At 49.5% G+C, this 27,433-nt stretch overlaps 1 protein-coding gene, 1 non-coding gene and 1 pseudogene across 2 annotated transcripts; 1 reads left to right on the top strand and 2 right to left on the bottom strand.

Moving 5' to 3' along the window:
* Window positions 1-4,047: 4,047 nt before the first annotated feature.
* LOC124080576 (mitochondrial import receptor subunit TOM20 homolog) lies at window positions 4,048-12,026 on the bottom strand (annotated as a pseudogene).
* A 1,354-nt stretch (window positions 12,027-13,380) lies between these two features.
* On the top strand, window positions 13,381-13,487 carry LOC124080674 (U6 spliceosomal RNA). The gene has a single exon (XR_006847761.1). It is a non-coding gene; the product is annotated as a U6 spliceosomal RNA (small nuclear RNA).
* Window positions 13,488-19,265: 5,778 nt separating this feature from the next.
* Skor1 (SKI family transcriptional corepressor 1) lies at window positions 19,266-27,428 on the bottom strand. Its single transcript, XM_046426687.1, is given in 10 exon segments — window positions 19,266-19,398; window positions 19,906-19,971; window positions 20,479-20,553; window positions 20,779-20,853; window positions 22,186-22,257; window positions 22,726-22,833; window positions 23,760-23,850; window positions 24,898-27,097; window positions 27,321-27,364; window positions 27,366-27,428. Coding segments are annotated over 10 exon segments (2,889 nt in total). The 3' UTR covers window positions 19,266-19,303.
* Between the last annotated feature and the right edge of the window lie 5 nt (window positions 27,429-27,433).

Here is a 27,433-nt window from a genome sequence, read left to right on the forward strand (position 1 = left end):
GGGCAGAACTTTGTACCTGCCCAACCAACAGGATGAGGCAGAGGGATGCTAAATGTTTCTTGGCGTTAAGTTCCAACGGGCAACATGGCTTCTGCATGGCTTACTCTCTCTGGACACTCAGTGGGGGAACTCAGTCACTATATTATGAGCAGGCTAGGATACCCAAGAGACCCCACATGAGTGCTCTGGTCAATAGCTCCAGCCAGGCCCCAAGCTGGGTGACAGCTAAAACAACCCCAGGTAAACAAGACTTCTAATGATTCTAGCCAAGCCAAGCCAGGAACTAGACTTTTGCATCTTCCTGCTAAGATCTCAGACACTATGGAGGAGAGACAAACCATCCCCGCTATGCCCTGTCTAAATTTCAGTGCACAGAAACAGCAAGAGCTAATAAATGATTATTGTTTTAAGCCATTAAGTTCTGAGATAATTTGTTGTGCAGCCATAGTAACTGGAGCATGCAGTACACATGGAAACCACTTAAATACAGAGACTTCAGTATAAATAATATAAACAAGGTAAAAATGTGGAGACCAAGTTCAAAACCAATTTTTGAAGAAGGAAGACGGTACAGTTTTAAAAAAGAGAGACCCATAACCTGGGCTTCAAGAGACATGGAAGTAGGGGCTGAAAAACATCTCACCTTATATTGCAAGAGAGGCAAAATTGAAGATTTATTTTGAATCGATAGTGGAAGAAATATGGATTCAAGAAAGTTTTTGAAATTCTTGAGGGTGTTGGCAAAATGAAAACAACAGCCTTGTTGTCATTGAACAGCAGGAGAAGATGGGACAAATCCTTGGGCATATCATAGAAGGTGAAAGGAAGGAAGGAAAAAGAGAGAGAGAGAGAGAGAGAGAGAGAGAGAGAGAGAGAGAGAGAGAGAGAGAGAGAGAGAGAAGCCTAAAAGGAGAGAGCATTAGACCAAGATAAGGCTAAATACATCAGAATAAATAAAAATGCATACCTATAATCCCAGCAGCTTGGGAGGCTGAGGCAGGAGGATCGTGAATTCAAAGCCAACCTCAGCAATAGTGAGTCGCTAAGCAACTCAGTGATATCCTGTTTCTAAATAAAATACAAAATAGGGCTGGGGATGTGGCTCAGTGGCTGAGTGCCCCACACTCTTTCAATCTGCAGCATCCATGTTTTGGGCACTGATGTGGCACCTTCTGGACCACGTCCTTACCAGTCCCACTGGGTTCCCTGTCTCCCCATGGACATGGGCAGATGGTCTAATGGAAGTTGGCAAGGGTGGACAGTGGCGACTGCCTCTAAAAGTCACGCCTCAGTGTAGGAGGGTGCTGCTGTCTGTACAGCAAGCCTTCTCTCTGCATGCCTCCTGGGGGCGGGGGCGGGGGGGGGACCCGCTCTGGCCACTTTAGAGGGCAAGGCACACACAGGCCATCTACAGTGTGACTTTGCCTTTCCCACTGGCACATCATAAGGGAAAATTCCATCTCAGATTTCTGTCAACAATTCATCACTAAGTTATTTGAAAGGTTCTGAGTTTTTGCCCTTTTCTATGTTCTGATTAGCTTGTAAATGGGTAAGTTGGAAGGTGGCATATCTGATGTCATTTAACTCTCAAATCCTCTTATTTGGCATTTATAATAGGAGAAGCATTTATTTAAAAATACATCCTTTCAACAGCTGATGCTTTGCTAGGTCCTGGGACACAAGCATGAGTGGTCTGAGCCTCGCCCTGGGAAGGTGCTTGTGGTCTAGGGAGGGGCTGGGGAAGGTGAGTAAGTGCACAGCTAACAGCAGGAGAAAATAAGCACTGAATTCAGGGTCTGAAGAACAGGGAGGAGGGAACAATTAATGCTGGTAGAGGGATAAGAGAAGGCTTCAAGGTGTTTTTGTAGGGCCTCACTCTGAGCCCAACAGTAAGCTCTAAGGAAATGATGCCCACACCCAAGTGCTGTGAGCATCAGAGCCTGAGTCATGGGGGGTGGGGGGCTGAGTCACTCTGAAAGTGAGGCCCCTTCCATTCAGGAAGGGGTGCTGGACCCTTTGCAGGGGCCTGGGGAGGGGCTGATGAGAGGGTAATAGAGTCACGGCCAGAATGGGCTTCATCATGCAGGAGATCTCACCCCTGAGGACTTCAAGGCTTCTAATGACACCTGAGGCCAAAGCTGCTCACAGCAGCAGGTGAGTGGTGGGCATTTCTTTAGCAACTGTGGGAGGGGGCCAGGAGGCAGATGGTGTCTGCTTGAGTCCAGTCCCAGGAAACATGGGCAGGGATCTCAACTAAAGAGGGAAGAGAGCACTAGCATTTACTGAGTGCCTTCCAGGTACCAGGCATCCCAGAAGCATAAAATCATCTAATCTTTGTAACTGCAAGCATTTGTTGAGCATCTACTATGTGCCAGGCACCAATTTAGCCCCTAGAGATTCAGTGGTAAACAAAACAAAACTCCTGTTCCTCACACACAAATAAACATTTGACCTATTTCCAGTGATAAATACTTATTGCCATTAAGTACCACAAAGAAAAATAGGAGAAAGAACAGAAGAGGTGTCCAGGAAAGGCTTCTTGAAGGAGATGACATCTGAAGAGAGAGCTGAATCTACCAGAGAGAGCCTTGTAACATTTAGCGAGGGGTGTTTGTCCCCACTATCTGAAGGGGAAACTCAGAGAAGAGCTGTGGCTTTCCCGAGACTACCAAGCTCCTGAGACTTCTGCAGATCCTGGGCTCAGGGGACCTACCCAGAGACAGCACCTGACCGTGGCCCCTCGGTTAACCCCCAGGACCCCTCACAGATCCTCAGCCCACCAGCTCCCTCACTTTGTTCTCCCCTCTCCCTTCTCTTCCTTCCTTCTCTTCTTTTTCTCCCTCCTCCTGCCTCCTCTCCCTTTCCTTCTCCTCTTTCTCCTTCTTATAAACAAATACTCAGCAGGAAGACGTAGTATATGCCCCAAGTCACAGCTCCCCAGGAGGCTGCGGCAGGAGGATCATTTGAGCCCAGAAGTTTGAGACCAGTCTGGGCAACTTAACTAGACCCCATCTCAAAGAAAAATAAATACATAATGAACATGCCTAACACATAAAGGTCCAGTTTAATAATTATAGGAACTCCTGAGTGACCAGCACTGAGGTGACTAGCACCAGGAGTACTGCCACCCCCCCCCCCAGGTGATTTCATATGTCTCCTCCCATCTTCTTATCTTTATGGTCGCCTCTTCCTTGCTTTTAGCACATTGCCATCAACATATGTGTCCTGCCAACCTAAATAATAAGAATCTCCAAAGATTAAATTCATTCAGGGAAGATGCCATAGTAAACTGTGTGTATTCAAAAGGCAGAGCCAGAGAATGTTCTTAAAGGTGAAATAAAGATGATAACAAAAGAGATTCTGAAACCACAATCTTTGGCCACAAGATTTAAGATCAGGTTTGTTCAAGGACTCACAACAAGGGTAGCAGCAGTGCAGGGATAAACAGACGTTGTTGGACAGACGTTCTTGCAGAAGTATTCTTTGTATAGGATTGTGACAGTCTTTGTGCAAGGTTGTAGTTCCAGCCAAGTCTTTTGTGATAATTCTTGTTATCAGACATATGCAGAAGATACCCTCCATTTTAACAAAAGGGACTCCATTTTGATCCTGACAACTTTCATAATCCAATAGCAATAGCATTCAGTATTGCCTCATTTTGCACTTTAAACAATATAATTTTCTATCTATTATTTACATGTTGACTTTTTAAAAGTGCTTTACTGGAGATTAATCCCAGGGGTGCTCTACCACTCTGTTATATCCCCCACCCCTTTTAATTTTTTGAGACAGGGTCTTGATAAGTTGCTAAGGCTGGCCTCAGACCTGCAATTTTTCTTTTTCTTTTTTTTTTTTTAATTTATTTTGGTAACTCATAGTGTACTTATAAAATGAAAAGCTGTATTGAAATACACTTTTCACTGGGAAAAATAAATAAAAACGAATGGGTCTACACAAAGCAAATATTAGCTTTGGTAGACTTTAATGTAGGACAATCTATAACAAGCACATTTGCCCTATTCCCCCACGAGTTGCTCAACTTCCAAGTTAAGCATTTTTTAAATGTTTTAACTGAGATTTTATTATGTTGACATGTGTTTCGCATTCCACATCATCTTCAGCCAAGCTCTGAGCACTTAAAATTCTCTGGCTAATTTTTGGGAGCTTAGTCAGAAGCATCTGGGACATTGGTGGTGGACAAGTTGGCTGTAACACTTGCAGCAACTGCTGTGGCTGTCCAGACACAGCAATGGCGTTTGTCAGGTGGTCCCCGCCTTTCTCCTATTCACTTTGACCTAGCAGCTCTCCACCAAGTTGTATTTCTTCAAGGAAGAACTTCTCAACAGCTTCAGCATCTTTAAGGTCTGGCAACCTGGAAAGCCCAGCCCAGCTCTCTCCTTGGAAAGCTTCTATATCTGACTTTTTGTTTTTCTGGGATTACAGTGGCCACTGGGCCGGCTAGCTTCTGTTTCTGTCTTCATTCCAAGGCCTTGAAGTTGGGGTCACTCCGACTCTTGTGCTCAAAGTAGATGCAGTAGCCAATGAAGAGCACTCCGACACAGGCGAGGGCGATGGCGCTGTTTAGGCCCACCACCAGGGGCACTCAAGCAAGCCTCGCCACCAGCAATCCTTTTTAAATTTCATTATTTGTTCTTTTTAGTTATACATGATGGTAGAATGTATTTTGACATATCATGCACGCATGGAGCATAATTTCCCATTCTTGTTGGTGTACATGATGTGGAGTTACACTGGTCACGCTATTCATATATGAACATAGGAAAGTTATCTCTCATTCATTCTACTGTCTTTTCTATTCCCATCCCCCCTCCCTTCCCTTCATTCCCCTTTGTCTAATCCAATGAACCTCTATTCTCCCCTCCCTTATTGTGATATCACAGAGAACATTCAGCTTTTGGTTTTTTGAGATTGGCTTATTTCACTCAGCATGATAGTCTCCAGTTCCATCCATTTACCAGCAAATGTCATGATTTCATTCTCCTTTATGGCTGAGTAATATTCCACTGTGTATATATACCACATTTTCTTTATCCATTCATCTATTGAAGGGCATCTAGGTTGGTTCCATAGCTTAGCTATTGTAAACTAAGCTGCTATAAACATTGATGTGGTCACATCACTATAGTATACTGATTTAAGTCCTTTGGGTATATGCCAAAGCGTGGGATAACTGGGTCAAATGGTGCTTGTATTCCAAGTTTTCTGAGGAATCTCTACACTGCTTTCCAGAGTGGTTGCACCAATTTGCAGACCCAACGGCAATGTATGAGTGTAGCTTTTCCCCCACATCCTTGCCAACATTTATTGTTACTTGTATTCTTTTTTTTAATATTTATTTTTTAGGTGTAGTTGGGACTTCAACATATGAATTAGAGGGTGAGGGTGAGGGTGAAGGACACCCTCAGTCCAGAACACTGGTTCTAACTTAGTGTCTTCATTTTCATCACTGCATGGGATTCTGTTGCATGAATATGCCACAATGTAGGGAACCATTTTTCTGGTCATGGGCATTTGATTTATTTCTAGTTTGGGGCGTTACAAGCAAAGCTCCTTAAAAGTTCTTTTGCCTGTGACTTAATGCTCATGTGCATGAGTTTCTCTAGAGTTTATAACTAGAAATGAAAGAACTGAGTCATAGATGTGTTTATCCTCAACTTTAGAAGATATGCAAACAGTTTTCCCAAGCAGCCCAGCCATCTCCCCTCTCCAGCCACATTCCCATACCCTACTACCTCCTCACCGGCACTTGCTGTCCCCAGACTTCTCCATGTGAACTGTGAGGCAATTTATTTTGCACTTCTCTGATGACTGCTGAGGTTAAGAGTTCATTTTACACTTGAAATGGATTCCTAACCTCAGAATTTGAAGCTCCTGTTTTGCAAAGTGCCTGTTCAAATCTTTTGGCCATTTTTCAATCAAGTAGTCTTTTTTATCAGTTAGTCCCTTCACTTTCTATGCTCTTGGTAGCTGTATTTTAAGGACATAATGAAAATTCCTACCACTCTACCTTGGTCAGAACCATCTGATCCATGCTGAGACATTTTAATAAACCGAATCTCAGAGAGCAAGGGTTGGAGGTTTCATTCCTTCCTTCTTGGAAGCCCCTGGGCTTCTTGTGCAAGCATTTCAGCTTCCCCGCCCCCGCCCCACTGCCCCACCAACTCCCAGCCTCCACATGTGGATAGCACTTCCCCTGACCTGCAGCTGCTCCACCCTCACACGATATAATCAAGATTTAAATGGAATCCTGTGTAAAATGTCCAGCATGGTCCCGGGAAGATTTTCCCTCTCCTTTCTTGGTGCTCTGCAGAAGGGAGGAAGAAGAACAGCTAAAAGGGACCTATCTGGAGTGGTAGGTGGTAGGCCAAGTCACAGCTTTTATTCAGGACAGTAACGTGGTCCCTTGCCTTTTCACCTTCCTCCTTCCCAATGGCTGGAGTCCAGCAACCATTGGACGGAGTTGTTACCCTGAAGGGTACTAGAATCTGGCTACTAATGCAAAAGATAATTGGTTTCATGCAAACAAGAAATACACCTCCATCATCTTAGAGCCACTGTTATTTGGATTCCTTTTATATGTGACAGGATCTAATCTTTAACTTATAGAAAAAACATGTCTTCAGTTAATTATAAGCGATGTGTGTGCTTGCACTAAGTTTTTTTTTGCCTCTATTAAGGTCATCTTTGCTGTTCAGTAAAAGATAATATATTTAAATCTCTGCACTACAATTTGTATTTTTCAAACAGCCCAGTGGATCAATATTTTCATCCTGGTGTGAGTAATTGAGACGTTGGGATCTTAGTAGCTAAGAAATTAGTATTCCTTATGATTAGTAGATTGTAAGGGTGATTAGAAATTAGTATTCCTTGTTCTTTGAGAGAGACTGTCTAATATATGAGAGCTACACAAAGGTATATGTCAGGATACTCAGGAGGAGATGAATTCACTCTTTCTGAATTAATGAGTACTCCGAGAGCATTCCCTATGTAACCTGGCCAGCCTGCATGTCCTTTTCAAAGTGAAACTGCCAAGTTACAGTCCCTACCCTCCATGGCTGGAATATGATAAACATACAGGTAGGTCATTGTCAGCAGGTTGAGGTGTCTGGTCAATCATTATTAAAACAGGAAGTGGTGCACACTCACACCCATGCGCGCACACACACACACATACACACAGAGTGAGAAAACCGAAGAGTTTATCACCACATCACTACAAGGTGATGTGGGTGAGCACTTAAGGCCTTAGATGATTCACTTAATCTTTCTAGAGACCCTTGGTTTCGTCATTTGAAAGTGGTAGTAGGAACACAGATAGACTGATGATTAAGTGAGAAGGTGCATATAGAATGGCTAGCACAGAGAATGTACTCAGTAATTGTTAAATAAGGTAGGTTTACTTTTATTTTCAGCTTGCCACAGGCTGACTTGAGGCAAAGACAACCAATCTGTCACTCCAGCAGAAGGCTTTCCTCCATGCTGCCTGAATCATCCCCCAGTCAGGCCCCAGAGGCAAAGCAAGGTGAAGCCCTAATCCTGTCACTTCCCTGGTGGGGGCATGCCCCAGGGCCCCTCATCTCCCCCAGGCAACGTGCGCCACATCACCAAAGCCCAGAAGAGCTACTGCATGTAAATATGGATTAAGTTTCAGTTTTTATTTAAAGATCCTCATTTCTGGACATTTATTTGGGGAATTACAGTGGTGGCTTAAGCTACTTGAAGACATTACAAGTTGAAGTCTTTCCTTCACTTGGCTGCTAAAGTTTAATTCAGTCTAATTATTTCATATGGCATTGACTATAATAGTTTCATAATTTCTAGTATATTAAGCACTTAATATGTTGTGTCATTTGAAATCACATATTAAATTCAGCAAAGTACATTTTAATGAGAGCTAAGTGGTGTGAAAATATTAATACAACGTGACGGTTCATCCTGTGCTCTGACTTTGTGGGTCTGTTCCTGATGTGCAAATGCCTCCCTCCCCAGGTAGGGCGAGCAATTAGTCTGCGAGGCTGCCAGGGGAGTCTGACCCGACCACATTCCTATCTGTGATCTCCCAGGGATCTCCAGTGGGATTGCTCATGGGGCCTCACAGCCCTGTAAAGCCAGTGGGGAAATCATCACTTCCATTTTAGAGATGATGAGACTGAGGCCCAGCGACTAAAAGAGACTCGCTTCAGTGCCCCAGCCAGTTGGTGGAGTCACTGGCTCGTAAACAGGGACTCTCCTGGCTGAAAGCCACTGCAGTTTGCCCTGCACCATGGCTGTCCTCAGGTGTAGCCTTGGGAGTGAATGATGTTAGGGGAACCCCAGGCAGGGAGGACGTGGAAGAGGGGGTCATTCTTTTCCTCCCACCCTGCAAAGCCACACAGACACAAAAGCCAGAGAGCAGCTGGCCGGCTGCACTCAGACTTGGTCATTCCTCTTCCTGTGCCCATCAGAGTATACCACCCCCAGCTCTAGGCATCTCAGGCTCTTCCACCACCCTGGGGAGGCCAGAGGCAAGGGTCCCAAGGAACTAAACCACAATGAGTCCTTAAGAGAGCAACAGCTCAATACAATGACGCATCATAGCAAGGTTCTTAGGGGAGAGGGTCCCAGAATCCCTCATGCTGTACTCTTACTCTGTCTGGGTAGAAAGTTAGCCTTCAGAGTCAGAGTGGGCTGGGAGTAAAAGTTCCTCACTGACTAGCTGTGTCCTTAGGCAGGTCACATAAACTCTAGGCCCAAGCTTTCCCCATCAATAAGACAATAAGAAACCCCCTTGTGCTTACCTTCAGAGATGTTCAAATGAAACAGGACACTGGAGGAAGCCCTTAAAGGGCAAGGAATCCCACCAGGAATTAACAGGAAGCAGTGAGTCACTGTGCTGTCCTTTCCTAGCAAGATCACTGCATCTTAACCTGAGCCTTCAGTAACTCTCACCCAAGACCTAAAAGACATCTAGGTTAAAACAATTCCCAGAGAGCTAAGAAAAGGAGCCAAAATTGGGGAATCCTCCCCACTTCATTGTTACCACTTTTAAAAACAATTTGTGTCATCTACATAGTTGCAAAATTTAGGAAAGTAGAAGACAGGAGAGTGAGGATGTGATTATGTTTTGAGTATTTTTATACCCATCCTGTACTTCCCAGGTGCCCAGGGACTGTTCTGAACACTTGGTGTGATCAGCTCATCTAATGCACTAGAGCCTTTCACATCTAATCTGCACCTGATCTTCCAACCAACCTGCAAAGCAGGCAGCAGGGTCACATCCTAGAGGCGAGGAAACTCAGATGGTCAAGAGGTTCCAGGAATTAATATGAGATCTGGGGACAGTAAAAGCTGTGCTGCCTCCCTCCAAATCCAAATCCTTGGAAAGAGCCAAGATTAGAGTGCTCACCACAACAGGGACCAAGCCAGCCAGCCGCAACTCCAGGCAGCTGCCTCAGAGGCTGGAGGAGAACCTCCAGTCCTCACATGGCTGACTCTCCTCCTATCTCACGTCACCCTCTGAGCTTGGGCATACTGCCCTCTTTCCATGCCCCACTCTTCCCAGGCTCATTTTGTAAAAAACTCATTCACTTGGAGGTGAATTAGTGGGAGAGTATGCTTCAAAAGAGAAGTATCAAGGGCTAGGGCTGTAAGCTCACTGATCTTCCAGATCTTCTAGAGCGCTTGCCTAGCACATGTGGGGCACTGGGTTTGATCCTTAGCACCACACTCAAAATAAATATACAATTGCCAGACATGGTGGTGCACACCTGTAATCACAGCAGCTCAGGAGGCTGAGGCAGGAGGATCGCAAGTTCAAAGCCAGCCTCAACAATGGCAAGCCACTGTGCATCTCAGTGAGACCCTCTAAATAAAATACAAAATAGGGCTGGGGATGTGGCTCAGTTGTCAAGTGCCCCTGAGTTCAATTCCTGGTACCCCAAAAAGAAAAAATAAGTAAACAAAAATAAAGGTTCTTTTTTTTTAAAAAAAAAGACTCATCATGGAGCAAGAATTAACCCTGCATAGGAGCTGCTCAAAGGCTTTTCAGCAGTCTGGGTGGCAGATCCTCCCCTGCTTCAAACCCCTCTAGTTGGCCACACTCTGTGTTGGAGCCTTTGGAGCTTCTAGGGTCAGGCCTATGAAGTTAGCACACCAGTCCAGGGCAACACCTCCCCACAGTAATGCCACTCATCCCAGGGTGCCACAGTCAGAGAAGGTATGGCAGCTCCTCTCTGCACCCTGATGCTTCCCCTCTCCTGGAGCCAGTGCTGTTCCAGGCCCTGCCCTCCAGATGAAATGAGATACGAAACATAAAATGTTCTATGACCATAGGGGAAACACTCTAATTTTAGAGAATCCTAGGATCTTGTAACTGTACCGACATTTCCTCATATGAATGAGTCCATTTCTTCATTGTTAAAAATCAAATAAAAGCTGGCTATAATGTCTCCCTCTCAGGGTGGTGGAAAGTAACACCTTCGACAGGTCTGGGCACCATGCCTCATCTCCTTGGGTTCTGCAGCGCAGGACACTTAGGGAAGATTGTCCAAATTCTGGTCACCTCAGGTGGAGAGAAGCCAGCAGTTCTGAAGGCTGGCAGGAACTCGGCTGTCACTGCAGCTCCAGGACTGCCAACCAGTGCCTGTTCTTTCTGGCACCCACACACTTATCACCTTTCATGCCTATCCCCTTGAGGTCTGTGGGGTTTAGGGCTTCCTGGGAAGTCCTTTCCTTACTGAGACCCTCCATACTGTCTCTTCTCCAGCTTCATGCTTATCCACCCACTATCTTAATTAGGTTTCACTTCTTCAAGGTTCCACTACCTTAACATGGACACACTAGGGACCAAGTTTCCAGTGAACATTGGGGGACACACCATATCCAAACCATAGCACCCTCTCTCTCCCTTCCTCCATGTTGGGCCTTCAGAGTTGAGACAAGCTTATGGTTTGGCAGACCCTGCAACCTAGGACCACAATAGCCCTATGGACTGCTCCTGGGCCTTTCCAAAATAATATAAAAAAAATAGTATTGGATTTTTACATCTTGCTAATGATGTTCCCCAGAAAAGCCCTTCAGTTACCCAGTTACAAGAATTGCAGCAGGTCAAGGCTGGAGGATGTTCAAGATCAACTCTAGGGTATCTTAAATTTTTTTTTTAAAGAGAGAGAGAGAGAGAGAGAGAGAATTATATATATATATATATATATATATATATATATATATATATATATATTTTTTTTTTTTTTTTTTTTTTAAGCGGCTACAACATCTTCATTTGTATGTGGTGCTGAGGATCGAACCCACGCCGCACACATGCCAGGCATGCTACCGCTTGAGCCACATCCCCAGGGTATCTTAATTTGCCAAAGATAAAACAGGACCAGAATGACAGGTTCAGGGAGTTGACCAAGGTCACAAAGATAGGGCCAGGATGCTGTGAACTAGAACTGAGATCTCTCTCCTCTGCTCAACTGCCCAACAAGAAGCAGATCAAAAACAACAAACAAACAAAACACACCATCTCTGGCTCAAAATAACACAGGCTTGTGTAGCCAGAAATGGCGAGCAATAACCAGGCCTGTCTCCTGCTGGTTTCTACAATAAGGCAGTTATGAACTCACTAGCTGTACCTGTCACTGTGACACGTGTGCCCATTGACTGTGTCGAAAAGGCTCTCTCTCTAAATAAATGGATAAAAACGTGGATGCTAATTGAAGATTAGCATCATCTCCCATCAATGTTAATACGCTTTTTGGTTATTTGCAATTCCCTTTTGTAAATCTGAGGGAAACATCATTGCCCAAATTAGCTCTTTTGCTCAATAAAGGCCATATTAGCATTCTGAGATTTGCAATTGCTGTTTGTTTAGAGACAGGTCAGATGAGAAGTTGGGCAGCCTGCAGGTTGATTTTCATTACACTGAACACAGGTAGAGAGGGGGAAGACTCGAGTCCCCAGGCCAGGCACTCCCCTCTCACAATACTGAGCCATATAGCAATTGGGGGAGTTTCAATTACCTCCATGGTGTCATCCCTGAAGGACTGGCTCCATTGCATGAAAATGACTCAGATGTCTTTTTTCTGCCTTGAATTCTGTCCCTGTCCTCTCAGTGGCTTCCTCTTAAACTGAAGCCGACTTCATCCTTCAGTCTCTCTATGCCATGCTTTCTTTATGGCATGTCTCAGCATTGTGAAGGCTCTCTAGTATTTGACTGGCTCCCTCGTGGAACCCAAGCTCCCTGACCACTCAATCACACACAGCTCCAGCCCCAGTACTGACATCAAAGGTGCTCAGTATTTCTTGAAGGAATGATGGCAGACAGGAAGAAAAGTCAGGGCTGAGTCTTGGTCTAAGAGGGAAAGCTAGGTGGGGAGGGGGTGTTGCACTCTGATCCCAAATCTTTTCTCAGAGCCCTACTGTGAAGAAAAGACCAGTTTTTGAAAATAGACTTCCTAACTTCTTTCATCACTAGCAGGATCATCTGGGGCTGATGGTTTAACCTCCCAGAGCCCCGTTTTCTAACCTGTAAACGGGTGAGAAGGATACCAATTAGGTTAAATGTCTGCTCCTTAGTAAGCCCAAGATCAAAGGATGGTCATCTTTCCTGGACCACCACCAACCCCTAATCACACTCTGGAAAATCAGGTCTCCAGAGTGGACACCCTCTCTCTTCCCCTTGGCTTTTTAAGCACAGGTTCTGATCCCCAGAACCAGGGGAAAACTGAAGGAGCGCCCTAACGAGGCCACCCCCCACATGATTCCTCAGCCTCAGTACTGACCGGTCCCTCCCCCGCCCCTTCCGGCTCACGGGTGCCCCCCCCCCCTAAGGTCACAGGTCAAGGGTCTCCGCGAGGGCACGGCTCGATCAGTGTGAGCAATCTTTTTCCAGGTGCTGGAAATGGGGACTTCACGGGCACCATGGCCCCTACCACCAAAAACGTCCTGGCATTTCGCACACTGCTCTGCAGACCTGAGGGCCACGGTGTTGTGGCGTTGTCCCACACAGCAGTCGCAGAAGAGCCCAGGTCTGAGTCCTCCGCGCCTGGCCAACCCGCACAGAACGAGCTCACCAACGGCTCGCGCCACGTGACTGCTTCTGCCTGTCAGCACTGCAAGCGAGGCGAGCGCAGAGGTCGGGCGGGAGGAGGGCCAATTTCCCATACTCCCCTCATTTGCATACACGATATAAGGATGTTAGGTAAACAATTAGTTTTAACTTGCCTTAAACACAAAGAACATTTTTTAAGACAGCAATATAGGAGGCTGTAATTTCCAAAATATTTTGGGCTTTGAAAAAGAGTCACACTCTTGTTCACCGTAACTGTAAAAGCTTTCAGATTGTGAACCGTATATAGCTTCTGGGGAACCCCTACAAACGTGCTCGCTTCGGCAGCACATATACTAAAATTGGAACGATACAGAGAAGATTAGCATGGCCCCTGCGCAAGGATGACACGCAAATTCGTGAAGCGTTCCATATTTTTCTACCCCAGGTCCACTCCTGTTCAGTTCACACCCTAATGTATACAACTCTTTTTGCCTACGGGTCTGTTTTATTGTTTGACCCGAGGTAAAATATAGTAATCCCAGGAGACTGAATGAAAAGAGGTGGTACCTAAATAGATTAATTACTACAATGCCTTCTGGCTTTTGGCTCCAATTTTTTTCTTACGGTCTTCTTTCAGCTTCCCTCTGCACTCTACTGAATGTTGCTGCACCTTACATTTAAGAACAGGTCTTGAAAAATTGGCCCATTTTAGGTCAGAAACACAACAGGACCTTGTGTAAAGATAAACAGACGAAATAACACTGACCGACTCCTCTGAATCTTTAAAATAATAACAACCACCACTTATTTTTTCAGTATTCACCATGATACTTATTCAGTATCACCAATTCTCACCTTCATATTCCTGATATTTCTGTCCACTGTGCATCACTGTCCCCATTTTACAGGGGACAGGGATGTAAAGCAACCTGGGCAAGACCGTGTAACCAAGTGGCTACACATCCCTATATATAAAACCTTTTTTTAAAAAAATATCATTCTTTTCAAAAGAAAAATGACGTGTTAGCTTTGTTGGTGCAAGAACATGCACATGAGTTCAGCAGCCAAGACCCCAGAGATCCTCCTTCAGCCGCCACACAGCTCTCAGGACGCAGTAGAGTTGGCGGTCAGATGCGGAGCCCTGGAGCCTAGGACAACAGCTGCGGGTACTCTGGCCGCCTGCAGCTACCTTGCATCATTCGGAATAGGACGAATGGTCTTTATCAGATTAAAGCCGAGATTAGGGGGTCTGTGGGCCCCCTCTTTGCACTTCCTCAAGAACTTCCATGCATAAAGTTAAAGGACAACATCTACTGGTTGGTTTTTCTCTTCTTCTCTCAAAGATGCCTGGAAACATCTTGGGCAACTGGGTGAGTAGTTTTAAAGCTCTCCTTCTGGTGCTAAAGAGAGAAACTAACAATGTTGGTGCCACTCCCCCTCCTTCAGCAAGGACAACCCAGGAGACACAACTCAGGAGACAGGAATTTACTAGTTTTTGTTTTAGGAAGGAGGTCTTATGGAGGCCAAATCTCAGTAAGTGCTGTTCAGATTATTCTAAAGAAACTTGTCATTCTTCTTAGCATGATCACTCTCTTGGAGCAGGAATTAGGAAAAGACACAGGCAATTCCTAGTTCTGGAAAATCCAAAGACCTGGATGACCTTCCTGGCTCTGAGATTTGCTGAGAGAAGTTGGGCAATTCACTTGCCCCCTTTGGACATGTATAGTCAAAGAGACTATTGGCACTGCAGGATGCCTTTCCAACCTGGGTGCTTGTGGATTCTTATAAATGCGTCTTGAAAATTCAAGAGGCCAGGCTGGACAACGCCCTGTTACGTCCCTTTTCCTGAGCTCTGGAGGAATAGAGGACCACAGACTGGGGCTAGAAAATGAACTGGGAGGGAGTTGTGGTCTTCTCAAACACAGATTGCACTTCTTATGTGCCAGGAGCTTTACATATACTAACTTCTTATATACACTATATCCATATAGTTACATATACTATATGGATATGTAGTATATACATATAATTATATGCATATGTAGTATATACATATAATTGCCTACATATATACATATATAGTGTATACATATAGTTGCCTATACTTAATATATATAGCATATATGCTATATACATCTAGTTACATATACTAACTTCCTATGTGCTCAGCACTTTACATAATGCTAACTCATTATGTGCACAAAACAGTTCCATGAAGTAGGTACTATTATTACCCTCATGTTAGAGATGAGACTGGAGGATCAAGAGATTCGATGACTTGCCCAATGTCACAAAATTAGTCAATGGCAGTTGAGATCTCAGCAAATCTGGTTATAGTTTGGGCTCGTTACACTGTGCTGCTTCTGGGATGGAAAGGTTCTATTTAGAATTAATGGAAAAATCATTCAGATTTAATCCTGCTTTTGTTGATATTCTAAATTCAAGGCAGGAGTTACATTTCTCTAAAGGATCAAAGCTACACTTTACAACAGGGTAAGTGGTAATTGTTGGACAGGTGCATGGCAGGTGACCTTGCAAAATGTGAGGTATGATGGGGCCCTTTCTTTGGGACACAGTTAGAACAGGAGGAAAATTTTTCTATTTTAGGTTGGCAATATCTTCCTTGATACCTGCCCCCCAAATGAATCCTATTTATGAAGAATCTTCTTTCTGAGCAGTAAGCCTGTGCTTAATTAACCTTATGCAAATCAGCTTAATTGCTTCTCAGTGGCTGTTGTCCAGAAGCACCTATGGATTCCTTCTCTCAGACATTTCCAGCACCTGGGTGAACCACCAAGTTGGAACCCTTTCTTGTGAACATTTGCTGTGTGCCTGTGGAGCACTGGGTGTTGTGTTGGAGATCACAAGAAGTGCAAGGTGTGAACCCAGTTGTGGAGGTACTTACAGACCCACACAACCAAGGATCACAAAGAGAGGGAGTGCCTTGTTAGCCTCATGAGCCAAGTGTCATGATAACACAGGTTACTCTGGAGTTGAAGGGTCTTCTAGGTGTATTTTCTTCCAGGTTAGTTCCATTGGCAGAGGAAATGGATGTGGGAAGCACGACTTACTCAACTTTCTCAGGGAAGTGAAAAATAAAGCAGCCTGATGCTGTCTCTACTTGCGGCTCCAACTTTGTTCAGTTTCTTGCCCTGGATCTTCTGGACAAGTGGGGATAGAGACCATATGTCAAGCTTGCAAGAGGACTGGGAATTCTTCTGGAGAAAAAGCAGCGGGAGGTGGAGGGGCTTGTTTACTGGGTCCGGTACCTCCAGATCTCGTGCCAGAGCCAGATCTTCTGGAAGCACCAGTAGGGGCTAGGGGTGCCGAACCACATACCTGGAGACTGCATCTCGGAATACATTCTGTGGCTCACCGGCCGTTTTAAAGCCCCCTCCCAGAGAGCCACGGTACCGGAATCCCGGCCTTCAAGCGTTGACTGTAATGCCTAAAAACCGTCGCAAGGTGGCAACGTTGTGGCGAGAAATAGACTTAAAATCCTGGGTGGTTTTTTAAAGCATATTTTCCCTATTAATGTTTCATTTAACTTAATTAGAATCTGGTAAACTAATTAAAGTAGCTACGAGCCCCGCAATCAGCAATAATTCGTATAATTATTGATAATTACATCCATACCGATCGTTTGGTTATCAACATTTTGGGGAGGGAACAGACCACTTTCAAAGGGATGCAGAGCCCAGGAGGGCTTTTGCAACTGAACTTTCTGGGTCGTATCCACCTACACCCCCAATCCACAGAGATTCCGGCCCAGATGGGGCGCCTCGACCGGTGGACTCCGGCTGCCTGCTTGCTCTTTTCCACTTTGGGGCAATTTGGAAGGGAAGGGTGGAAAGGAATATTTGTTAGGCTTCTCTGTTGGGGCACAGCCATGGAAATTCCTCCCTAAGTGATAACTGTTATGCCCATTTTACAGAGAAGGAAAGTGCACCGCCACAGGTGCATTTATGCTGTGGGGAAATGCGCGTGCCATCTCCAACACAGCGTGGCAGGGCTCCATCTCAGCTCCGCTCGCCCCTGGCAAGCCCTGGGGATGCAAGTCACTTCCTCTCTGGAGTTCGCTTCGCAGAGGGTGCAGTGGAGAACTGATCTGGTCCGCCCGCCTGTATGAAAGGCTCCAACTCCCCGGAAGGTCCCAGCCTGGAGACCTCGAGGCAGTACCTCACAGTTTGCCTGGCGCCCCCACCGCAATTCTTTCCCACACGTTCTCTCTTGAGTTTTGCCCTAGGAATATCCCCGAGCTCAAGGGGCTCTGGGACTGGCTTCCTTCCTCCACTGCGCGGCAGACTCCGGTGTGAGCCCCTTACCGGCGTCCCGGGGCGCGCCAGCTCCGCGCGAGGCCCTCCAGACCACCCCCCACGAAACTCACGGCCCGCACCCCCGAGCGCTCAAGCCCGGAGCTACCTGGCGAGAGTCCCTGGGCCGCCACTCGCCGCCAGGGTCTCCCCGCCTGAGAGACTTATAGTTAGTCTGGGGGTGTCTGGAGAGCTAGGCCATCCTGGCGCAGGTCCTGGCAGCGGTTGGCGTCTTACTCCCAGAGCGTTTCCATGAGCCTCCGGGGACGGAGGCCCAAATGTCATTTTGTAGAGGCCCAATCGGAGGCCCAGGCAAAATAAAGGGCACAGCACGGACCCTTGCTAGTCCGACTTGGAGGTGAAATTCTGCCGGGGCTGAGTGATTCCCAATACCAACACTTTCCCAACCTGGAGGTGCGCTGTGGGAACCGGCCGACCAAGGCTTCCACAGGGCGAAGCTTCATCAACCGCGCGAGTCGGGCTTTGGATGCCCCAGCGGAAGCCCGGCGAGTGCCTTGGCCCTGGCACCTGCGGACTGCAGTCCTCAACTCCACTTACACTAAACTGGAGGGATTATCAAAATGCGGCCAGGACTCCCTCCTTGCCCGTCGCGGTGGAGCCAGCGGGAGGACCTATGTGAATGAGCGCTAAAGTTCACCTTTTCCAGGATTGTCCCACTGAGGCTCATCCCGACCCAGCGCTGCCAGACAGACCAGCAGTGCCCACGCCAGCTAGAGGCTATTCTGGTTGAACCCAAACTCCAGGCAAGCCTAAAAGTCTCTTTATTTCTGAAAGCCCGGGAGGTGACTTCCCTGGACAGGCGTGGAAATAAGGCACGAATGAACCCAGTCCCTACAAGCGTCTTAAGAGAAGGGACCACCTTACCAGGGACCTTACAATTATTCCCTTTCCCTAACCGGGGCCCTTAGGGTAGGGTCCCTAAGGCAGAGAGGAGGTGACCTGGGGGTGACTGGGTCTGGCTGGGTCCGTTGAGAAGTCTGGGAACTTGCTTCTGTCTAGGTGAACAAGCACAATTCTAATCCTGGGCGCCCTAGACCCCGCACCACTGTCCCCACGCCCCACCTGTGTCACAGTCCTCTGCCGGCCCCGCCCCCCCCCCCGCCCCCCCCCGCCCCCCCCCCCCGCCGCCCCATCCCCTCCCCCGCCCCATCCCCTTCCCCGCCCCGCGCACTCCCAGGAATTGACAGATTTTCTTTTTTATTAAAAACAAAAGTCTCGGATACAGGGTGGTCTCCCCAAACAGGCTTAAGGTGGTCGCCATCTCGTGAGTCAGTTGTCGCCCTTTTAAAGTGCTGTTACATCGAGAAGTTACAACTACAACATAAATAAATAAAGAAAAATCCAAAGCGGGGGATGCAAAGGGGACTGGAAGTAGGTCCAGGAGAAGAAAGAAAAACAACTTAGAGTATAAATAAAAAGTGAATCTAATACTGAACCAAGAGACTCACAGTACATTTATATCCATTGCACATAGCCACTTAGTCATTAGGAACAAGAGAGTGGACGGGACTGGGAGCGCGGGGCCGGCGCAAGCGAAGTCGCTACATTGTATTCACAATTGGGGTCCGAGGCTGTACGCGGGCTGGGTGGGGGGTGGGAGATGTCCTCCCTCTTCCCTCCTCCCACCACCCCCGTGGGTCCAGTTAACCCCTTGAGGTCCGATGCCCTGGAGTTCAACCGAGGGGCGAGGCGGTATTTACACTTGGAAACTGAGCCGGGGCCCTGGACTGGGACGCCCGGGAAGGTCCGGACAAGGCCGGGCGCCCGGAAGGAGGACCGGCGGACTGGCGGACGGGCGGCTGTATTTACATCGGTCGGGTCCGAATGGCTTGTTCCTCGCTCTGGGCCGCCACAGCAGCGGGTATTTACAAGAAGGAGCAGCATGGCTTGAGGGCGCGTGGGCGCGGCCGGGCCGGCCCTAGGGTAACAGTGGGGGCTTGAAGGAGCAGTTGCCAGTGCAGTGGCGGGGCGTCAGCATCTTGCAGGAGAAGTGGTGCAGGGCGTCGTGGGCTTCTAGGGAAGAGAGTGGTACCAGCTACGTTGGCCGCCGCACTTGCCTCACCTGGCCTCTGCAGTGCACCGTCCCACTCCCCCCACCCGACTCACCCTTTGGGTTCAGGGGTTCTCAACCGACCAGATCAGAAAAGATATAGGAGAGAAGCTGGTGATTCAGAATCATCGCTCTGGTTAAATAGCCCCATTTTACAGAAAAGGAAACTGAGGCGCAGAGAAAGAGGGATCGACTTGCCCAAGGCCAGAGTTGAACCACAAGGCAGATTTTCTGATATTAAAGCTCAGAGGACACTTTCTTCTTACCCTGCCCTTCTAGAATAATTTCCCCCATTACAATCAATTCCCACTCGTCTCTTCTCAGTTTCTGATTCATGTAGACCTTAGCCTTCCCCCTCATTAGCCTCGCCATCTATCCATCCATCCATCCATCCATCCATCCATCCATCCATCCCATAGTACAGCCAGCCCCCTGGTAGCGGTGCTATCTTTGTTTCGGGGGTTTCGCACCTTTTAATTTCTGCTGTATGGCGTAGCGCGCCTTCCGCTCCTGGTCAAGTTCGTTACATAGAGTATCTGGAAGACATGGAGGATTGGTGAGGAAACGCAGACCACCTTCCGGCGGTCGGGGTCACAGTCAGGGCTACATCCCTCCCCTTGGCGCGGCCCCTCGCAGAAACAATTCTGGGGACGGGGGGAGGGGGCACCAACACTCCAAACTGCAAACTGACAGAGGGAGGAAATGGCCTGGGATGGCGCTTAAAGGCAGACGGATCTAACCAAAATTAAAGCAAACTTAGGCATTACTTCCCAGGTAATTTTACGCCTCGATTTTTAATTTAGAAACCATGGAAATTGCCGCGATAAGAAGTTCAATCACTCCATGTAATGATGCCTGCAAGCCGTTTGCTGGGCTCGCTTGCCATTCTGAGGCTAATCAGAGTATACAAAGGATATTAAATAAAAAAAATAATTGTTAAATTACCTTCAATTTAAATCCAAATGACTGAGCCAACATTGCGGCTCCTGCCAGACGAGAGGCAGTTACGGCCCGTGCACGCGCTCACCTGACTCCCGTCTTACCTCTGACAATTTGCAGCTGTTGCACCATTTCTTCTCGATAAGCCAATTCCCTCTTCATTTGATCCTGAAAATTATCTGTGCAAATTGATTAAGTGAGAGCTGTTATGCACAGCCTTCCCCCTCAGCTCCACTTCCCCACTCCCTCCCATCTTCACCCCTACCCCCACCCCCACCCAGTCCTATGCCTAGCTGGAAACAGAGGGAAACAGAGTTCTTCCCCTCTAGCCACCTGCCTGTACCCCATTCCTAGAGCAGGATAGGTTGACAGTGTTGAGATGAGTTGAGGAGGGATGGAAATACCTTTGAGACTCTGAAATTCTCGCTCCAGCTTCTTTCGGAGATCCATTTGCTCCAGGAGCAATTTTTGCAATTCTTCTGTGAATGGGAGAGTAGGAGGTAAGGGAGGGGAATGGAGAACTCAAGGGACCCATTAGGCATTGAGGTCTTGCTCTGGCTAATAGTCCTAGAACCTTAGTTGGTATACAGGCCTTCAGAACTCTAGCTTTCCCATTCCAGTCCAAAGGATTTGAGTGAAGACTCAGGGCTAAGTGGGTAGGATGCCCTGGAGAGTCAAATTCAGGAGGATGGAATCCATTTTGGATTCCTAGACCCTGGTTCCAGGAAATGACTGGGTTGTCATCTGCTTTAAGTTGTTCCTAACCCCCTAATCCTAGAGGATGACCCACAAAAACCTTATTTCCCACTTCAAATGACAGTTCTACTCCCTTCTTTCAGTGCAAATCAGGGAGAATGTGGTCAAAGCCTTGGACAGCTTTCCCAGAGAAATAGACATACTTAATAACAGTTTAGTTGTAATATAAGGAGATGCCCATAAGAACCCTCATATAAAGCACCAGTGATTGTGAAGGTAATGACAGAATCTGTAACTAGGAAAAATGGAAAAAGCTTGTGTTCCTTCCCCCACCAATTTCCAAGATAATTCATGGACTGTGGAAAACACTGTTTAGAGCCCTCAGAAGCCACTTCCAGACAAGTGGAAGGGGAGGCTGCCCTAGCCATGGGGCCAATAGTATTTGAGCCCTCCACATGAAGAGGTTCCTCTGAAACATAGCAATGGAAGATGGACAGGCAAAGTGGGGTTTGAGACTCCCTTCCTCTATGCTTCAAGCCAACTTCTCCCCCTTGCAGGCAAAGCAACCCTGGGGGTCCCATTCTGCAAACAAGCTCCATCTTCACAGAAATAGTTACATGTTAATTCCAGGGAAAGTACTGTAACCTCTCACCTGTTCCTAAAATAAATGCCTCTTTGCAATCTTACTCTCAAAAAAGGAAGGAGGAGGAGGAGGAGGAGGAGGAGGAGGAGGAGGAGGAGGAGAAACAACCTCCTGTTTTTCCATGGAGTTTGGGAGACCCACATTATCCTGTCTGATGTTCACAGACATTGAGTTCTAAGAATCAGTGCTCATTTCTCTTTCTCACTGGGCTATTCAAGACCGTCTCAGGCCTTGGGAACCTAAATTTCTAATAACCTACAGGGGCTTGTTCATTCCCTACCCACATATACACATATACCTCTCTGCCAGGATGTGTTCAGAGGATTATCCTTTCTACTTAATGAAATAAAAACTCAACCTCTCTCCCCAATAACAAGGTCTTCCCACATACCCACTACAGCAACTACCTCCTCTCTACAGGAGGGGCCCATCCCGGCAAGCACAGTGTACCATTTCACAGATTTCACCTCACCTCTGGCCAGGTTTTCAATATCTTTCTCCACCAGCTGAGTTCCTGTGACATCCAAGGTAAGCCCTTCTTCGCCTGGGATATAGGGGGAGGTAAGAAGGATTTTGTCTCGGGAGAAGGCTTGAGAGGGGAGGGGTGAGTATCCCGGGACCTATACCAAGTCACGGACCTACTCCAGACCCTTCTGCTTTTAGAGAAGGCAGTTACAAGCGGTCAGCACTACACACCTTCTAAGCCATCATTTTAGGGAGTAGGAGAGTGGGCCCCAGGGAGATAGGATATCCTAGGGAAGGAAATGCTTTGACCTATTTCAGATGGGTGAGGTGATCTCTCCATTTCCTCTTAGTATGTCCACTACCCTTATCGGAAAAACCCCAAAGGGGGTAGCTCTGGAACCTGGCCTGCATCTCCCCTGCAACATTTAAATAGTAAGTGGCAGCCTCTTGCTCTTGATTGAAACCGCCTCACAAGCCTGTGGAAACCTGTGCGACGTGGGTCCCACAGCCCGGCGGCGAGTGGGGCTCAAAGAATCTCAGTGCTCACCTCGGTCTGTATTTGTGGGACTTGGCTGGGAGATACTCCTTTGGTCTGAATAGGATTTCCTCGTTTCCAAATCATCGGCGGTCGAGTGATTGTCTTCCTTATCTGGTTCTTAAAGGCAATAAACCGAGTTTCAAGGAGAAGCAAAGAAATTGTGACCCCGATACTGCCAGCACTGCCGCGGTTGGGGCGCCCAAGCCCTAATTAAAAACGTGGTGGCCGCCTCTGGTTCCCGACTGTGAGCCCAGGCGCGCGCCCTGAGGCTTTGGGCAGGGTACTCCCTCCCCCGCACATGGTCTGCTAGTCTTGCGGCTTCACGCCACTCCCCAGCCCCTCGAAAAAGAGCGAGACGAGCAGCAGAGCCCACCAGGGACGGGCGACCTACATCGTACGCAGATACTGGGGCACCGCGAGCGCGCGTGGCCGCTGGGTCTGTCCGCGCGATTCCCGCGGAGATCGCAGCCCAGGCAGCGGCCTAGCGCGTAGTGTGGTGCGTCAGGAAATTGTACTGGCTTGGTTGCCTTCGCTTGCCCAGATTTCCAAGACCCCTCCTCTGCTGGCAACCTGGCCTGAGCCAAGTGCAGGCTCCCCCGCCCCCCACAGTGGGCCGACGCTTCCGGGGTATCCAAGCGCGCAGCCAAGCTCGCTCATCCTTCGCCCAGACCTGGCCCGGCCACCGGGAACCCTGAAGACCAACACACTTGCTGAATAAATGAGGGAACCTGAAGGAGATGCAGGCGTGATTTTTTTTTTTTTTTTTAAGATTTTAACCCTCGTAGGAGGTGTACTGGAGCATGTGTGTATGTGTGGTGGAGAAGGTAGGTTGGTATTGTTTTTTTAAGTAATCAGCCCGTGGGAGTTGTTAGGAGTTCTCAGCTTCCCTTTTCTTTCATTATTTTTCTTTCCTTCTCTCTTTCTTTCGCTTTTTCTGGGTCTCTCTTTCTGCCCTCGGCTTCCCTCGCTGGCCTCTTTTGGGCCTACCCTCTATTCGCACCCCCTCCCCTATCACAGTGGCCAGAGGCCTTGGAAGGCGTTACCGTGGGCCTCGGGGGTGCAGAGGTAGGAAGCAGTGGGCCCCAGCGCCGCCGCGGCGCTCTTCACGTGCTCATCCCTCTCCGGCGCGTACACCTGCTGCGGCCGAGAAATGACAAGCGATTAGGGGGGCTCCTGGTGGCTGCCGGAAACCGCCCAGTCCCGCCCCGCAGCCAACAGGAAACTCCTAGGAGGTAGGGGAGGGTGGCTTGCCCGCGGGACCTAAGGGCAGGGGTAGCGGGGACGCACGTGGCGCACCCTTGTGCCCTTGCGCCCTTGGAGTCTGTCACTGTTGTAGATTCAGGTAATTATTGGCCCTCGCGAAAAAAAATACTCGAAACATGAAGCGGTTCCCAAGCCAAAGGCCATTCAAAGCCGCCCCGGTTCTCTGCGCTCGCCTCATTTCCCCCATTTCCCCTCCTGCCCAGGCCTGGGTCCTATCCTAGGCAAAAATGATGCTTTCACATCCGGTTAATGATTCGTGTTTTAATGAACCGAATGGAAATGTATAGGTGTGCGCACCCACTTTCAGGAAGGTCAATGATTCCGGCCTAGCCACAACCTGTTCCTCCAGCCCCAGCCCTGCCAACATTAGAACCCCCTTGCGCCCCGCGCACGGTCCAGAGACAGTTTCCCAGCATCAAACCCTGTGAACGGTTCCTAATGAGGGAGTGTGAAGAGACTCGGAAAGCTGCTGGTTGGGGTGAAGGAAGATTCCTAGGACTCAGTACTGCTAGGATCCTAAATGGGAAGAGGACACCCTCTCCTCTCGCTACCCACTAGCTCTCCTTGGAGTATGAGAGCGTTTCTCTCTTGGTTTAAGTCCCTCTCTTTCCTCGTTCTTCCTCTAGAACCCTTTTATTTCTCTCTGGTGTCTGGCAATCTCTGCCGGTTCCCATCCTCACACCTAACAACAAACACAAAGCACACACACTCCCCAGGCTTGCCCCCGATCTTCCGAAACCTCACTCGGGGCCCCAGGACCCCAATTCCACAGAGAACCCAAGGCTGGGCCTGCTGGGAGCAGCCGGGGCTGCTGCGCAGAACAAAATTCGGGCCTCCCGCCGCCCACTTGGGGTGCTTTACATGAGAGTGGTGGGGTAAAGGGGTAGGTGCTACCGGCTGAGCGGTCTCTGAGCTCACCTTGGCCGTCGTGGGGCCTCCCAGGGGCCCGCAAGACTCTCGAAGCTCATAGCCGCCGCTTGGCGGGCTTCTCTCGGGTCTCCGCACCACATCATCCGCTGCCAGGTCACTAAATGCAGACCCGCCAGCTGGGGGAGGCCCGAGGCGGCGCCGGGGCCGAGGGCTACCGCCATCGGGAGAGTCTGTGGGGCCATCTGCGCCTGAGGAAGCAGCAGAGAGGGGCCCAGTGGGCTGGTCCCCGTCTGGGCCACCTCCCGCGCTGAGCGCACTAGGTTCGGTCTCCTCCTGGGCACCCTCATCGTCGGGAAAACGGTTGGATTCCACGTCCACCTCCGGCTCATCCGCGGTGTCCACGTCGGGCGAGGCGGAATGGTAGCTGGAGCTGCCCTCGCTCAGAAAATCTGGGCTCACGTAGCCGCCGCCTGTCCCCGCGCCTGGCCCTGGCCCACGAGCAGGCCCCGCGCTGTACACCTCTCGGGCGCTACCATACAGCTTGGCAATACTCTCGGTGTCCTTGACCACAGGTCGGAAGGCAGACACGTAAGAGCCCTTGCGTGCTGGCGGAGGCGGTGGAGGGGCCAGGGGGGGCAGGGGTGGTGGTAGTGCCTCGTCAGCGCCGTCCTCGTCCAGGGGCCCGCGGGACAATGCACTCGGGCAGCGCTCCTCAGCTCCGAGGCCACTGTCCTTGGCTGACTCAGCACCGTCCAGGGGCTCTGGGCCGCCGCCGCCAGCAGCCGCCGCCGCTGCCGCCGCCGCCGCTGCTACAGCAGCCGCTACGGCCTTTGCTTGGCTCTGCGCGGCGGGGTAGGGCGGCACCGGGAGACTGCCTGCAGCTGGCCAGAACATGGGGAACGTCGGGTACACAGTGGCGGCGGCCGCCGCTGCAGCTACCGCTGCTGCATCCTTCGCTGCCCCAGAAGGTTGATGCCCCCAGAACATGGTACCGCCGCCCGGGCCGGCCCCTGCTCCTGGGGGCAAGTGGCCGGTTCCCGGGCCACCTGCACCGGCACCAGTGCCCGCGCCGCCGCCGCTCCCGGTGCCAGGGCCGCCCTTGGGTTCACCTGCACCCAATACTGGGTCGTCCTTTTTGGGGCATAGGCCGAAGGCCGTGGGAAAACCATAAGGATGAGGGAAAAGTGGCGGGGGCAGCTTTTGCAAGAGGCCAAAGCCTTTGCTGGGCACCGGGATCACGGGGTAGCTACGTACGCCTGCGCTGCCACCAGGCCCTCCAGGGCCTGTCGGGCCGCTAGCTCCTCCCGCCAGGCCAAGTCCGCGCTGTGGGTGGGGAGGAGGTGGACCCGGAGGCCCGGCCGCCTCATCTTCACCACAGCGCAGGCTTTTGTGGGGCGGTGGGCCTGGGGCCATTTCGGCGCACCCTGGACCCCCGCCACCACCGCCACCAGTTCCACCCTTCCCTTGACCACCGGACCCGCCATTAGCGCCTCCTCCGCCACCTCCTTGCAGCGAGAAGGTCCGCTTGCGCGTGCCCCCATTAAACATAGCCTTGACGTCCTCCCAAGCGTGGCTCAGTTCGTCTGTGGCCGACTTGTCACTGAGTTTGAGGTGACGACGCCAGGAGTTGAAGTTGGCGGCGTCTGGCTGAGTATACTTGGCATCGGGTGTGCGGTGCGAGTGGAAGATGAACTTGTTAGGCGAGAAGTACATGCTGCAGTAGCCGCACTTGATGCACTTGGCACGCGAACTGTTGTAGCGCGCAGGGATGAAGCTGCCACGCGAGCCCCAAGCACACTCATGCACCACATCAAAGGCGAAGTTCTCGGGCAGTTTGGGTGGTTTGTGCTCGCCCAGGAATGACTTGCACAGGCGTTCGGCCTCACGCTTGGTGATCATGCCGCAGCGGCGCGAGGAGATGGGCATGGCCCCGGCCCGACGTAGAATCTCCAGCTGCACCGGCGTACACTGCACGCACGTGATACCCAGAGCCACTCGTCGGTTGTGGATCTCATTGTAGCTGTAGTTCTTGAGAAGAGTGTTGGAGATTTGCGCCAGGCACAGGCGCTCCTGGCCGTCGATGACAAGAGACACGATAGGCACCCCATACAGCGACGTCTCTCCCACCTGGTTAGGTTTGAGGGCGCTGGAGCCCGAGTAAGGCTGCAGCTCCTGTTTGGAGTTTGGAGAGGAGCTGCCCTCGCGCCCCGGCCCCAGCTGAGTGGTGAGAGCCTCCATGCCGCCGCTCCTAAGAAATAGAGAAAGCAGAGAGCAGATGAGCCATTTTCAGCGCCTTCGCCTAGTCCCGGGCCCGCCCAGCTGGGCGCGCCAAGTCGGGCGCACCGAAGGTATTGGCAGTGGGGATTCAAGCTCAGTTGTTCCCTGGACCGGCGCCTTTTGTTATTCAGACCCGTGGTGGTGCCGGAACTAAAGCCCCTGGGGTTTGAGGTAGGAGAAGGGGTAATGAAGACCTCAGAAATGCCCCAGCTGCAAGAAACCCAATTCCTTTTTTTGTATTGGGAAGGAAGTGGGACCCAGAGATGGAGAGTGACTTGCCCAAGGCCACACAGCAATGCCATTGCGA

The sequence above is a fragment of the Marmota monax genome, unplaced genomic scaffold (assembly GCF_021218885.2).
Source record: "Marmota monax isolate L192 unplaced genomic scaffold, Marmota_monax_Labrador192_F-V1.1 WCK01_AAM20220418_F8-fsc00078, whole genome shotgun sequence".
In the NCBI taxonomy this organism is placed as follows: Eukaryota; Metazoa; Chordata; class Mammalia; order Rodentia; family Sciuridae; genus Marmota; species Marmota monax.